Source organism: Schistocerca nitens, chromosome 1 (assembly GCF_023898315.1).
Source record: "Schistocerca nitens isolate TAMUIC-IGC-003100 chromosome 1, iqSchNite1.1, whole genome shotgun sequence".
NCBI classification, from domain to species: Eukaryota; Metazoa; Arthropoda; class Insecta; order Orthoptera; family Acrididae; genus Schistocerca; species Schistocerca nitens.
Genome location: NC_064614.1, coordinates 713,962,249 through 713,977,977, shown reverse-complemented (window position 1 = coordinate 713,977,977; position 15,729 = coordinate 713,962,249). Strand labels below are relative to the sequence as shown.

The 15,729-nt window shown below is 40.9% G+C and overlaps 1 protein-coding gene across 3 annotated transcripts in view; it reads left to right on the top strand.

The window, feature by feature from the left end:
- The first annotated feature begins 270 nt into the window (after positions 1–270).
- Positions 271–15,729, top strand: part of LOC126259901 (protein-L-isoaspartate O-methyltransferase domain-containing protein 1-like) — a 50,828-nt gene continuing 35,369 nt past the window's right edge. Inside the window, exons 1-3 of one of the 3 annotated variants that reach the window (XM_049957004.1) lie at positions 271–605; positions 778–1,131; positions 1,205–1,339. In XM_049957004.1, the coding sequence (XP_049812961.1) occupies positions 825–1,131; positions 1,205–1,339 (442 nt within the window). In that variant the 5' untranslated portion in view covers positions 271–605; positions 778–824. Of the gene's footprint in view, positions 1,132–1,204; positions 1,340–15,729 lie in introns of all 3 variants that reach the window. The other 2 variants (XM_049956996.1, XM_049956987.1) reach the window with 2 other exon arrangements.

The window sequence follows — 15,729 nt, the reverse complement described above, 5'->3', positions numbered from 1 at the left end:
ACGAATTTGACAACAGGCTTGACCCAGTATGGGGTGGTTAAGAAGACAACTTTACATAGCATATTAACATTTAGCCACGAGAGTATATGCGATTTGTATGATCGATACTCACCATTATTTTTTAAACTTTTTTATGTTCGTGATATTTCAGTGTCGTGTTTAAGCAGAAATTGGAAATAGAACCACAATATGAATAATTATTTAATTTACTGGAGCTGTTTCCGTGTGTGTGAATGAGCGCACAATATTTTTTGTTTATATTTTTCCCACTCCGCGCAGTTAGCGCCTAAGAACTCACAAAGGCGGTGGTATAATTGTCAAGACTGGCGTCTGAAAGTTTTGTGTTGTTGTGTATCTGTTTACTTTCGAGTTGAAATAGTTTATTCTATTCCTGGATCCATCGCAGGAATTTATGTGCGTTTAGTTTTATTAGAAAGAACATTGCCTGGGAAAAATAGTATTTTTAAATGACGCGTTGAAGATCTTGGTCTCTGACGTTTTTTAAACTCAACCAGCTGATCGACCTTGAACTCATCCCCTCAGCTTGTACATACTACATATATTCAGCTGTTATGAAGATTCAGTACATTGGCAGTTAACCCTGTGTAGGTTTCAAGTCAACAGTACAAAAACATTTAGTGAGTAAATAGGATTTGTTGTCAGATTTCGATTATATCGTAGCGAATCATACAACATGGAGTAACAAAGAATAATACGTACAGATACGACGTAATGAAGAATGGAACATAGCTGTTAAAGAGAGTGTTTATTTTACAGTCCATTGATAGTGAGGGAGATACACTGATTGTGTACGACAGTTCACCATGGGAGGTGCTGTAAGTGCTGGAGAAGACAATGATGATTTAATAGATAACTTGCTAGAAGCTGACTACATCAAAAGTTCAGATGTCGAACGAGTTTTTCGAGCCGTTGATCGTGCACATTACTTCACACCAGATTTTCAGGACACAGCATACAAAGACGTTGCTTGGAAAAAAGGAAATCTACATTTGTCTGCTCCCTGCATATACAGCGAAGTGATGGAAAGTTTGCGTCTTGCCCCCGGTTTGAGTTTCCTTAATCTTGGTTCGGGAACTGGCTATTTAAGCACAATGGCAGGCTTGATTTTAGGTATGAACTACCATAACTTGCTTCAGTTGCCACAGTAAGTTTAAATATTTTAAGTTACGATTTATATTTTCAGGGCCGTATGGTGTAAATCATGGAATAGAAATTCATGAGGATGTATTGGCGTATGCCTGTGTGAAATTGGAAGAATTTAAAAGAATTTCTCCTGCACTTGATGAATACGAATTTTGTGAACCAAAGTTCGTGAATGGTAAGCTGTAGCCTAAAACAGTTTGGCTTTTATCTGTAGGGTTGAGATGTATAGTGAGCAACACTCTGTCGTGCAAAATATCATATATCATCCCGTTGTCTGTATACTTTTTTGTTGAGGCAGCCTTTTACAAATCGTAAATAAAGTCACTGTATCACCATATGTTTGGAGAAGAAACATTTGCACAAATCTTATCACTGGAGGAAAATATATCTCCAAAATTATCCTCAATAATAGAATTGTTGAATTCCTAGATTTCATAGTATTATACTATATTGGTACCAGGTATATTACATGTGTAACAACAAAATTAAATTACATGCAACTTGAAAAGTGCTTGGACAGGACAAACTCAAACATTGCTTCCTCAAGACATATGGTACTATAAAATATTGGAGAAAAATTGTTTGAAAACTTGGCACTTGTGATTGCAAGTTACACTTTAGCATGCAGCTGCCAAGACTAATTAAATTCAAATCTCTATTAAACAGGATTGATTGGTGTGGTTGTGTTACAAGAATTGTATGTACCTGTAATTCCATCAGTGGATGGAAGTTGTTTTATGGATTCAAAGCCGGCCGTACGGTTCTAGGCGCTACAGTCTGGAACCGAGGGACCGCTATGTTCGCAAGTTCGAATCCTGCCTCGGGCATGGATGTGTGTGATGTCCTTAGGTTAGATAGGTTTAATTAGTTCTAAGTTCTAGGTGACTGATGACCTCAGAAGTTAAGTCGCATAGTGCTCAGAGCCATTTGAACCATGGATTCAAAGACTGTGTTAATTCATAATTCACAAGTGAATTTTACCTGTGACCTCTCACATGGTAGCGCAATGAGTGCCAGAAATGGGTTCCAGTTCGATCCTTCAACTATTTGTCTTGTATCTGTCAGAAAATTGTTCTGTGATGGAACTATCCATTGTCAGATCTGGAACTAGCTCTCCTGCTTATCATCTTGTTGGATTTAGTGAAGAATGGCATAGCCACAATGTGAGTGGGTCCCATAATGAATTGTTAGATCTTCACAGAATGTAGCCTAGCAGTGTCACTTCCTGATAAGTGGATAAGTACAAATTATATGCCAAATTGTGTATCCTGTCAGAGAAATAATTTCTGTGACAACTGCTTTATTACTTACGCTGTGGTGCAAAATCAAAGACTCATTCTGCAGTTTGTAGAAGTTATGGATGTGAATTAAGTCCTTCCACCACCCCACACATACTAATGTTACTCTTATTGTTCAAATGGTTAGACCATCTTAGTTTGAAAATGTAATGAAATATACCATTGAAAATTGAAGATGATTTAGACAAGAAAGTTTAATTTTTATTGTTGAAAACACAGTAATCAGCTGCTAAAAAGTGGTACTTAAGAAGTTTAATTACCAGTCATAGTACAGAAATCACACCTGCACAAAGAAAGCTAGAAAATAACCCTGACAATATTTATTTTGCTTCTACATTATTTTTTGGAATGTAGGTTGTGGTGATAGATGAGTCTGCTTAGATTAGTTTGAAAGAGGGCATTTTGGTTATAAGTGAATTTGGCAAAGGTGTTGTAATGACGATAGCAGTAAAATTTTACTGCATGTATTTTATGCATGTAAGGTTTTTGGAGAATGCTTTATGTATGTCATTTTGATGACATTATGCATCAAAACAGATGGGTGGGATTCCTTCACTGGTCAAAGGGGGGGGGGGGGGGGTTGGTACAAATTAAGCTAAACATTGCTTGGGTGCCGTGCTGTGTTGTGTGACATCATTGGACTGTGGTGTGTTTGTTTTAGAATGGAAGTGAAATGTAGTAGAGGCAGTGTGCTCTTGTGGTTTGATTATGTGGTGTGTTTGTGAGGTATGTTGTGTCATTTAGTGTGCTTCAGTCATCATAATGTGGACTGCACAAAATTACAAGGTGGCAAAATAGATTATAGTGTATGGAATGTTCTCATGTTAGAGAGAATATTTAATAAAATGCAAACTGTGCTCTTAGGTGCCTGTGTAAGCACTGAGGAAGTGGATCAATTTTTTTTAAAGTAAATTACTGGAGTAGGTTGGTAGATCAGTGTTTATTAATATATATCGAATATGTGATTCTGTTATTAATAAGCATTGATAGCAATGCTTTGTCCCATGATTTAGTTAAAAAACATTGATCCACTTAACGACATTTATCAAAAACTATTTTCTCACTTATTTTATTGTCTTTTCCTATCTGACTCATTCTATCTCATGTTCAATTCCCATCATTTACCATGCATGAAGTTACCAATTGCAACATGCAACAGAAAAGCCACATACACCATAAGTGCACATTTATTCTAGGTTAACTCAAGATTGTGATACCAGCATTTGGAGTTGAGTTTGTGTGTGTGGGGGGGATATTAGTATCCTGGTCTACAGTTGAGTTGTATAGGTGAACTGGAGATCAGGATATGGCTTTCGTTTTTGTAGTAGTGAGGAGGGGTTTATTGGTGTACTGTACTGGTCTAGGATTGGGCTATGTAGGTGAACTGGAGATAGCGATTCCAGCTTTTGTAGTTTGGGGGAGGGGGGGGGGGGGGGGTGTTAGTGATATGATATCCTGGTCTTGGAAATGATGATGTTTGGTTTGTGGGGCACTCAACTGCATGGTCATCAGTGCCCATACAAAGTCGCAGTTTTTACACAGCCCCACATTTGTACCCAGTCCAATCTAGCCACTATCACGGATGATGAAGATGATGATGATGATACGAACACCTGGTCCCTGGGCATAGAAGATCTCCAACCCGGCTGGGAATTGAACTGGGACCCTGTGCTCCAGAGGCAGCAACACTAGCACTAGACCACAAGCTGTGGATCCTGGTCTTGGGTTGAGCTGTATAGGCTAACTGGAGATGGGGTACAATTATCTTTTGGTGTGTTTTATATGATTGGTCAGATTTTATTTTTTGGCAGTTTCGAGAGTTTTGTGTTTTCAAAGTTTTGTATTTTTAACGCAGTCATTTTTATTATTGAATTTTTAGTTTGTCTCTGTCCAAACCACCTCTTTCATGAGTTGTCCTGCTCATTTCATTGAGTTTAGTCAGTGAATTGGTTTACATGGTATGTGTATTTTTGTGGGTGTTGCGTTCACTGTATTGCTCGCCATGTTGGATATATACAAAATAGTTTTCGGCATGGGATGAAGTTATTGGTCAAAGCAGCTTGGTGTTATCCCAGTCTCGGGTAAGTCCCATGACTTTGTTCATACAAAGAACACTTTGAAGATCAATCAACTGAAGCCTGTGGTTCCACTTCGCGAACTTACAAGAAAACTGTCATCTTTCAACCTAACCTATATCTCTGGCTATGCTATGGATCAATCTGCCAATGCAAACAACATATGAAAAAAGTATTACTGACACAAAAAATATTGTGAGTGTTTGTGTCTCTTCGTGTTTGTGCTTGTATGATGCCACACACAACAGCATTTGTGTCTCGGCACAAAGTTGTTCAGTTGGACCTCCACAGCTGGTCTTCACTTTTCCGGTGATGTCTGCCCCCTGCCATCTTTCTCCCTTGATCTAGGACTTTTTCCATGTGATGTTCATGTCTCCTAAATGTTACAAAGGTGTGCTTCACTGTAGGAATTAAAAATGTTAGTCAGATAAAGATGCTTTAGATAAAACAGACATTGCCAAGGAGACCTGTTTCCCCCCCCCCCTCGCACTTGTAATTCCCCACTGTTCTTCTAATGAACTAAGGTTCTTAATTCTTACTCATTTTCCATTACGTTTGCTCCTTAATGGTTTTTGTTGTTGATTTTAAAAATCAGTTTTGGCTGACTGTGGTTTACTGAATCACAGTAAAGCACAAACATATTTTTCATGTAGATTTTGCCTCCTCGTGTAACGTTCAGAATGGAGATATATATACTGTTAGGATGGTATCAAACAAGCTGCTATCCAGTGTAAAACAAGAAATTAGCAATCACTACCAAAACAAAAGAAAATTTTAAAAATACCTCATTACCTAATGTGTGTACAAATTATCAGAATTCGCAGATTCGGGATTGAAAATTTTGTTAGCTCCCGTCCACATCCCTCTGTGTCCCTGATCCTTCCACCCCCCTTCCCTTGAAGGACGCTTTTGACTGTAAGATGTGGTTCCTCTTCTGTTCTCTCTATAGTGGAAAGTCTCCGTCCTCCCTTTGTCCTTCTCTTTTCCTCAATTCTTCTCTTTACCTTCTCTGCTGCGGCTTTTGAGACCTCTTCTCTTCTTTCCTTTCATCTGTTCCTCCCTTTCTCTTTCTTTCCTCCCTGTGTGTGTCTGAAGGCCTACCTACGCGTAGCCAGTGACGGGGTAATGCATTACTCCTTGCCCCGGGTAGACAAGGACACGTATGTACTCCCTGGTAAAGGCCAGGCCTAGGGAGGGTGATTACCCAAGCTGGTATCTTCTGAACTTGCCGATCAGTCCCTCCATCCCTTTCTCAGGAGGTGTGACCAAGGTCTGGACAATCACCTAAGGCAGTAGTGCCCTCAGAGAGGGCCCTTGCTAAGAAGGAGCACACCATTGGAGATGTCAGTAATCATGGGTTTCCTCTACTTCTACAACTTCTGCCCACAAGAGAAAGCTAGATGTGTCTCAGCCACGGACAATTCTTCCATCAGTGCCAAAGTTTGTAGGTGTTTCTCCATCTGACAGAGGTCAAGACTTCTTTACAGTCAACCCTTTCATTATTCAGAAAGGTGTCGCTGCAATTGCAGGCCCTGTAAAGTCTTGTTCCCGGTTATGAAATGGCACAGTGTTGTTAGAAATAGACAGTGCCCAACAGCCACATAAGCTGCTTCGAAATAAACTGCCACACACCATCCCTGTCCGGGTGGAAGCACACCGTACTTTAACTCATCGCGTGGGTGGTTGTACAAGATCACTCAATGGATTATCCAATGAGAAAATTCAGAATTACCTGTCTGACCAGGGCGTAACGGCTGTACAGTGTCATGAAAAGGGTTGACAAGGAATTGGTACTGACCCGCACTCTCGTCTTGACATTTGACAGAATTCAACTTCCATCGAACATTCAAGTGGGATTTAAGATCATTTCAGTTCGCCCTTGCATCCCCAACCCTGTGTGTTGCTATCAGTGTCAGCAGTTTACTTATGCCCGCATCTCGTGGTCGTGCGGTAGCGTTCTCGCTTCCCACGCCCGGGTTCGATTCCCGGCGGGGTCAGGGATTTTCTCTGCCTCGTGAAGGCTGGGTGTTGTGTGCTGTCCTTAAGTTAGTTAGGTTTAAGTAGTTCTAAGTTCTAGGGGACTGATGACCATAGCAGTTGAGTCCCGTAGTGCTCAGAGCCATTTTTTGAGTTTACTTATACCAGCGCCATGTTCCATTGTGGTCAAATGTGTTACATGTGGCAGGGATGCTCATGAGGTTGATTGTTCACCTCCATCCCGTCATTGCATCAACTGTATGGGCAACCACACTGTTTCCTCTAGCAATTGCCCTGCTCCCAGTGTGTAAATATAGCACTGTCCTTGCCTCTCCTCGGCCTACTAAGGAGGTAGCCACACAGACTTGCGATCTCACCTTTAGCGCCATGGTCGTCAGATTGGCCAGCCCAAAGATTGCCCGTTCAACCTCCCCACAATCACCTGCTCACTCTAATGCTCAAACTTCATCGGCTTCTGCTAAGTCACAGGCCCCAAAATCAGATGCCCGGACTTCAAGAAAGAGCCTACTTGCGAAGATTTTTTATGTACCCAGACCTCACAACCACCGACTCCTCCTTCATCTCAACGACCTGCTTCCAAGAAGGTGCAAAAGGCACAAAGTTCCTCTCCTTCTCCGCTATGGCGTGTCTCTTCTACAGCGCAACCCAGCAGTAGCCGCCCTCGGCCATCTTCCGTGTCGCTGATACGCACCTATGGCGGCCAATCAACCAGCCAATGACTGGTGGCAGGAGCTGCCCCCAAACACCCTAAGGATCAGGATCTTCTGCCTTCAGCTGAATGCTGTTCCACGCCGTCGGCCCCCGGCTCTCGGTGGTTGTTGAGATGACGGCAACCGTGGTGAGATTTTTCCCTTTCCTGTCCACCCTATGTCAATTATCCATTGGAATTTGCTCCATTTGGGATAAATTGTTGATCCTTGTATGATCCTACTCCCCGATCATCTTCTGTCTTCAGGAAACAAAGCTACGTCCCCATAATCGCTTTGTCCTTCCCTCATTTCCAATCAGTCCAGTTTGATCTCCCCTCTGTTGATGGTGCTCCAGCACGTGGGACTTATGATTCTTCTTGATGATGCTATCCGTTATTACCCAGTCCCCTTAAACAGTTCCTTCCAAACTGTCGCTGTACGTCTATCCCTTCCTGGATACAGCTTCTCTCTTTGTAGTGTATACATTCCATGGTCCACACCAATGGCAAGAGCTGATCTTCTTGGTCAGCTCCCCCCCCCCCCCCCCCCTATTTGCTGGTTGGGTTTTAAACACCCACCACCCGCTTTGGGGATCTCAATGTCCTTGTCCAATAGGCTCCCTATTGAGTGATCTCTTGCACAATCGGAACTTGTTTGGCTCAACACTGGGGAACCTACATTTTTCTCTGCCTCCATGTCAACCTTCTCTCATTTGGACCTTTCGGTCTTGCTAATACACACTGGAGTGACACATTTTCCATGTGTCCTTAGATTACAGCCGCAAATGCCATCTATACACCAAAGACGCTGGAAGTTTTCCCAAGTGATTGGACACAAATCTCCTCTCTAGCAACATTTGATGACTGTCAATTTCCTAGCATAAACGATCAGGTTACTCATGTTACGGAAGTTATTCTTACAGCCGCAGAATGTTCAATACCTCATACCTCCCCTTTTCCCCAGGGCTCCCAGTTCTTTTTGTGGAACGAGGCATGCCATGACACAATACGCGAGCAGAGACGTGCTCTTCGTGTTTTCCGCCACCATCATACATTGGCTAACTGTATCTGCTATAAGCAGTTAAGTCCATGATGCCGTCGCATCATCCACAATAGCAAGAAGGCAAGCTGGGACTTCATTACCAGCTCATTTAATCTGTAGTTTGGAGTCGAATTCAACAGTTATCCGGCATGTCTAGTGTCTCCCTGATCTCTGGGCTAACTGTCGCACAAGTTACCTTAGTAGTCCCAGTCACAATTTGTATCTCATTGGGTCAATACTTTGCTGAGATTTCGAGCTCTTCAAATTACCCGCCAGCCTTTCTCCCGAAGAAACACCAGTGGAATTGTGACCTCTTGCTTTCTCCTCTCAAAAATGTGAAAGCTATAATACCGTTTTTTCTGTGCAGGAACTCTAACATACACACTCTTCCTCTCGCTCTTCCACCCCAGGACCTAATAGTGTCCTTGTCCAAATGTTGCTGCATTTATCTTACCATAGTCTGCATTACCTCCTCCTCCTTTATGATCGAATTTGTCAGACAGTACGTGATGATGAAATAATACATCGGGTGGAAACTTCAAAATTCTGAGGTGTCCATATTGATGAGAATTTAAATTGGAAAAAATGCATTTTGGAACTCCTAAAACAACTTAGTTCAGCCCTATTTCCATCTAGAATCATAGCAAATTTTGGGGAGAGAGAAATCGATGTTGTTGTTGTTGTCTTCAGTCCTGAGGCTGGTTTGATGCAGCTCTCCATGCTCTTCTATCCTGTGCAAGCTTCTTCATCTCCCAGTATCTACTGCAACCTACATCCTTCTGAATCTGTTTAGTGTATTCATCTCTTGGTCTCCCTCTATGATTTTTACCCTCCATGCTGCCCTCCAATACTAAATTGGTGATCCCTCGATGCCTCAGAACATGTCCTACCAACTGATCCCTTCTTCTAGTCAAGTTGTCACAAACTCCTCTTCTCCCCAATTCTATTCAATACCTCCCCATTAGTTATGTGATCTACCCATCTAATCTTCAGCATTCTTCTGTAGCACCACATTTCGAAAGCTTCTATTCTCTTCTTGTCGAGAAATCAATAAGTTGACATATTCTGGTTATTTTCATTATTCAGTCATGTGGAATAATGTTCTGGGGTAGCTCATCTTTAAGAAAGAAGGTCTTCATTGCCCAAAAACATGCTGTAAGAATAATATGTGGTGCTAGCACACTATCATCTTGTACACATCTGTTTAAGGGGTTGGGCATTCTGACTACTGCTTCACAGTATATTTATTCTCTCATGAAGGTTTGTTATAAATAATCCACTACAGTTCAAAAGGATTAATGAGGTACATAATTACAATACTAGAAGAAAAAATGGCATGCATTACTCAACATCAAGGTTGTCTTTAGCACAGAAAGGGCCACACAGTGCTGCAAAAAATTTTTTTTTACCTCTTACCCAGTGATATAAAATGTCTGTCAGACAGCAAGGTAAAATTTGAAGATAAATTGAAAAATTTCTTCCTTGACAACTCTTATTCTGTAGAATAGTTTCTATGTTTGTAATGTGTAAAAGTGGCAGGTAGGAACTGCTAACTCAATCTGTATCTCTTGTTTTCATTTCTCTCTCTCTTTTTTGTGTGTGGGGGGAGGGGGGGGGGCGGGAATAATTATATGGTGATGTTTAGAGTACATATAGATGTACAAATTAATATGTAAAATTACTCGTTCCATGTCATGACAATTTATTGTGCAAAACAATCCATGGAACACCAAAGTAACTACGAGGGCGGTTCAGAAAGTAACCTCTGATTGGTCACAGTGCGGGTTGTGGGGGGAGTAGCGACGCCATCTGTGCGTTCACGCACTGAACAGGTCAGTCGGCATCAAGCCGTGGTCGAGTGAACGTCGTACCTGCGCTAGTTTAGTTTTTGTGGCAGTTTGAAATGTGTGCTACAATAGAAAACCCCGCTAAATGTGAAGTGCGTGCTGTCATAAGGTTTTTTACAGCCAAAGGATATTCTGCAGCAGCTATTCATCGTGAGCTTTGTGCCGTGTACAGACCAAGAGTTATGAGTGAAGGAGTTGTCCGTGAATGGGTACGTTTATTTAAAAGTGAACGAGAAAACGTTCATGATGAAGAGAGGAGTGGTAGACCATCATTGGTGACTGACGAACTCGTTCAGACAGTTGATGCAAAAGTTCGTGAAAATCGACGTTTCTCAATATCGGAGTTGTCTACTGGTTTTCCACAGATTTCTAAGACTCTCTTGTACGAGATAGTGACAGCAAGATTGGGTTACCGTAAGTTCTGTGCACGATGGGTGCCCAAAATTCTTACCGACCACCACAAAACTCAAAGAATGGCCTCTGCATTAAACTTTCTGTCACGTTATGAGGACGAAGGAGAACCATTGTTAAACAGAATCGTGACCGGTGACGAAACCTGGATTAAGTACGTGAACCCTGAGACAAAAGAACAATCAAAGATGTGGGCACATTCAAATTCGCCTACCAAACCAAGAAAAGCCTCGCAAGATTTTTCTGCCAGAAAACTGATGGCAACGGTGTTTTGGGATGCCAAAGGGGTGTTGTTGGTTGAATTCATGGAACGTGGTACGACCATTAATCAAGACGTGTACTGTGAAACAATAAAAAAGTTACGACAGGCTATACAGAACAAATGCCGTGGTATGCTGACTTCCGGTATAGTTTTTTTGCACGATAACGCCCATCCTCACTCTGCTCGCAGAACAACGGCCCTTCTTGAGTCCTTCAAGTGGGAAGTTATCAACCATCCACCTTACAGCCCAGACCTGGCGCCAAGTGATTATCACCTCTTCATGCATTTGAAGAAATGGCTCGGGTCACAGCGGTTTGATGACGACGAAGAGCTCAAAGATGCGGTCACAGGCAGGCTCCAGGCACAAGCGGGTGATTTTTATGCAGAAGGAATTTCAAAGCTTGTGAAGAGATACGATAAGTGCCTCAATCGCTATGGAGACTATGTAGAAAAATAGTGCAAAGATGTAGTTGTAAGATGTATATATTAAAATATTTTTATTTAACTTGGTGTATTTTTTTAAATCAACCGGAGGTTACGTTCTGAACGGCCCTCGTACCTTACTTACCCACCTGGCCTTAATTTACGTCAATTTCTTCTGTCTCAGCATTTCTTCACTGCAACTACTCTTTGATTCACTCCATTTTAGTTTTTTTACATCCTTCATTGTCTTACCAGTCTGTTTTTTACTCTCCCCCCCCCCCCCCTCTCCCACCTCTGTTACGTACAATGCACTTAGCTTTTCACTCTTATTAACTCATGCATGACACTCTTATTAACACATGCATGATGTTTAAGCAGTAATCTCTGTCTGAATATTACCCTGTCTTCACCTTTAAGTCCTCAGGTTTTCAAATCTCATCCGATGCAGTCCCCGACAATCAGTCTTTCTTTCTCACCCTGTATGGTAAGTCTGCCCTGACACACAGTTCTGGGCGACTTTCCTGAAATCTACCCCTTTTCCTTCACCCCTTTTCCTTCACCCCTCTTCCTTCCCCTCCAACCCTTCTGCCTGAAGAAGGAGCCACTGACTCTGTAAGCTTGTCAGTTACAACTGTCTTTTATGTGTGTTCTGCTGCCGCTTGGTGAGTACAAAATATTGTTTGGTTAATGTGATAGTAGTCAGTGTAAACACAGTGGGCAATATTTTTCCGTGTCAAGTGTTAAATTTTTTTTCAATATTCTGCATATTTCACATCACTGGATTTCTAGTGTAAAATATGCATTTTGGCAACACTGTTTCCAGTGTTCTTCTCTTCTGTTTATAACAAACGAATGAGTACCATTCTGCATCGAGTTTTGAGTTCAGTTTTACTTTTTGTTAGATACAATTTCAGTGGGGAAATGCAGTAGTGGAAATGTGAGGCGAAAAAAGATACAAGAAGGTGGTCTTTAAGAAAAGTGAAAAACACTTCACAGTTGTTGGAAATCTGGCAGAGGTATTACAGAAATATCTTGGTCCTCAAGTAACAGTATTACCTTCACATCCATTGTGTAGGAGTTGCTACACTCACTGCAAGAAGAAATTTAGTGTCAACCCACCAGAAGGATCATCACCTGAATGTGAAACTGAAGAAGACAGTAAAGATGTTTATATTCCTGGGTGTGAAGTTATTGATGATGCATCGAATGTTATCGTTACTGCTGTGGCCTACTATATCCCCCGTAAATGTACAGGAAAAGTAACAAGCACAAGAAAAAAAAAAAAAAAACAGTATGTGAAAAGAAAAGTGGAAGAAATTGAAATAATATCCAAGGTTCTCGGGTGTCCAGCCGGATCCGTTCGTCGAAGTTCCACGATATTTCGGCGGATAACCATTCCATCAGCATCACCTGATGATGGCGGAATGGTTATCCGCCGAAATATCGTGGAACTTCGACGAACGGATCCGGCTGGACACCCGAGAACCTTGGATACAGCACATTCGCCGAGAAAGCCTGAGATCTCAAATTGAAATAAGTTTTACACACGCAGCATCTTCAAAATTTTGTTAAGTGTATAATATAGATGTACTTGGTGCAGAACCTGAAGATAGTGATATATGCCCAAAATGTGACGTGTAGTTTCAAAACCTAAATACTGCTGTCTTAGTAGCCTCCTAGTCTGAGAAGGTACAGTTACTGACACTGATATCCGGTAGCTATTCTAAGCAGCAAATACATAAATGCATACCAACTCTCTCACATCATTTGGTTTCAAAAGCTCGTAAAAATATGAGAAAGGTATTTCGATGTGCCCAGATTCTTACTGTGGGCATCCATTGCAAGATGATATGCTTACTATTGCTCTGTAATAGTAACTAAATGATGACAAAAATTGCAGCTGGCAAAGTACTAACCAGATTGTTGATATCTCTGTTAGTGAAAATGGTGAAAAAAGTAAAATGATATATGAAAAGGCCAATAAAAGAAGCAATCTCATAATGAAAAAGGAGAATCCTAATTTAAAAATTGATGCATTGTGGAAGGGAGGATAGTTGAAGAAGACAGTAAAGTGAGAAAAGTTTGTTACAGAGGTTAAACATTGGATCATGAAAGTAATAGCTCACCATCATATCCAGAGGATTTAGAGGCAGGTCATAGCAGAAGTAAAATCAGCCTTATCTCAGAATACAGACACATTAGTTCATTTTGACTGTGGGGAGAACTGTTCTGTCCCTTTGCAGAACGAAATTCAAAGTTACCACTGGCACACATCACAGGTATCGATATTCACAGGGGTTGCTCACTTCCTTGGAACATCACATTGTTTTGCTATTGTCAATGATGATTCCATTCACGACAGTGCATGTGCATGCTATGCTTTCGGCATGATAATTATGTCATAGCATCTAGAGGGCACGCATTTCCTATCGTGTGTATGTAACTGATGGTGGAGCATCTCATTTTAAAAGTCGCTTTCAGCTTTGAGCTTGGTCAACACTTTAGTACAAGAATAAAGCCCCCCCCCCCAAAAAAAAAGGGGGGGGGTTGATTTTGGACACCGGGGCGAATTTGGACAGTATGGCTTATTTGCTCTTTGCCACTGCATAGAAACAAAGAGTTATTTATTTTAATGTCCGTGCGCCAGTTATTTTAAACGCAAGATTGCATTTATCGCTTTCCACAACTTTTATTTTGCATCAATTGTTTCCCTAGGTGAGTAATTGACAAACAGTCTCAATGTTAAAAATCCATGCATTATCATAAAGTGGAAACTTTCTATTGTTGCGCCGAGCAGGAAGTTATTGTAACCGTAATTGTTGATGTGCTCAGTAGCTAACAGCATTGAGACAATTTATGTAAAAGTTTGTTGAGTTTCTTGTGTAAGGTTATAAAATAACAATGGTATTTGTGAAACTGTGTACTGTGTGGGATGATTTCGGACAATGCCAAGAACGTATAAGAGCAGGAGACGTGCTGCAGTACGGTGTAATTATGACCTGTAACTTTTAGATAAAGCTGTTCGTGATATTAAGAGTGGTAAATTATCGTGCAGAAGCGTGCGATATGTATGGTATACCTAAATCAACCCTACAAAATAAAGTGCAGAAAGCACAAAAAAAAAAGAAAGAAAAATGGGATGACAGTCAGTGCTAAATAAAGAAGTAGTATAAATGTTGAAGCAAGGTATCTTGAGGGCTGCACATTGGGGATTTCCCTTCAATAAACTGGATATTAGATATTTAGTTAAAGGCTACCTTGATAAATCTAGCCGAAAAGAGAAGAAATTTCGTAATAATGTGCCAGGGGAAGAATGGGTGCATTTATTCCTCAAATGACAGTCGGAATATCTTTCTTTTCGCTTAAGCAAAAATATTAAACAAGCTCGTACAGACCTTATCTGTAATATATCAAATTCATTATATCATTTATTCGTAACAAAGGGCTACCTTAAAATGTGTAAAATGTCACCAAAATCAAATAAAAAGCACATAGAATTAATAAAAAAAGGCAGTAACTGTCCGAATTCGCCCTCTATATACTGTAACTTCGGACAGAGATTTAAAAAACACCTGTGTCCGAAATCACCCCAATCCATGGACTTCGGACACTTTATTTAACTGCCTCAGATAAATCTACCTACACATACACTTTCTGGTTCTGGGATATTTTATTCGTTATACATATACCCTACCATTTCCATAACAATCAATTTAATCTAACAATATATACGAAAGTTACAATCAAAATAACGACAAAACTGTCCGAAATCACCCCATTTGACTCTGTGCGTGTGCGCGTGCGCGCGCATCTTCCCCACAGCAGAACATGGCAAAAGTGCATGTGATGGGGTAGGAGGTCTCTGTAATCTCCAACATAAAGCTGTTGATGCTGTAAGATATGCTACTGGGTTTGTACACACCGTATCAACATTAGTCACAAACGTGACACTCTTAATTCTAAATGAAAATACATTAGGGGAATTCCATTTAAAAAAGAGAGAAGAGTTTTCTGCTATGAAGCCTGTGGTAGGAATTCAATCAAGTCACTACCGGGTTGCATCCCGGAGTGGCACATACATTGCAAGAACGGTTCTCCATGAAGTGCAGCTTGTTACTGTCTGTGAAATGCAAAGACTACAGTATACATAAGACGATTTTGTAGTGAGCCACTTCATTTCTTGTGTGTATCACAATCAGTGGTGGGTGGGACAGATAATAAGTCTCTCTCATGAGCTGCAAAATATAACCATCTCCTTTATGACCCCTCATGGCCCTGCTAATGCTTTTAGAAGGCAATCATCAAAAGATCAGTGTGCAGTTTCCATTTCCCAAGTACTGCTTTTGTTAGATCATCGTGGTCCGTGTACAAATGCAGCTTGGCTATGAAAGTTCAGTGAGAAGCAGATAAAAAAAAAAACCTCTTTTCAACAGTGCAGTGTTGATTGTTACATTGTAGGCAATTGTAATTAATGAAAAGTCATGAAGTAGTAAAATCATGACAGAAGACAATAATAATTTG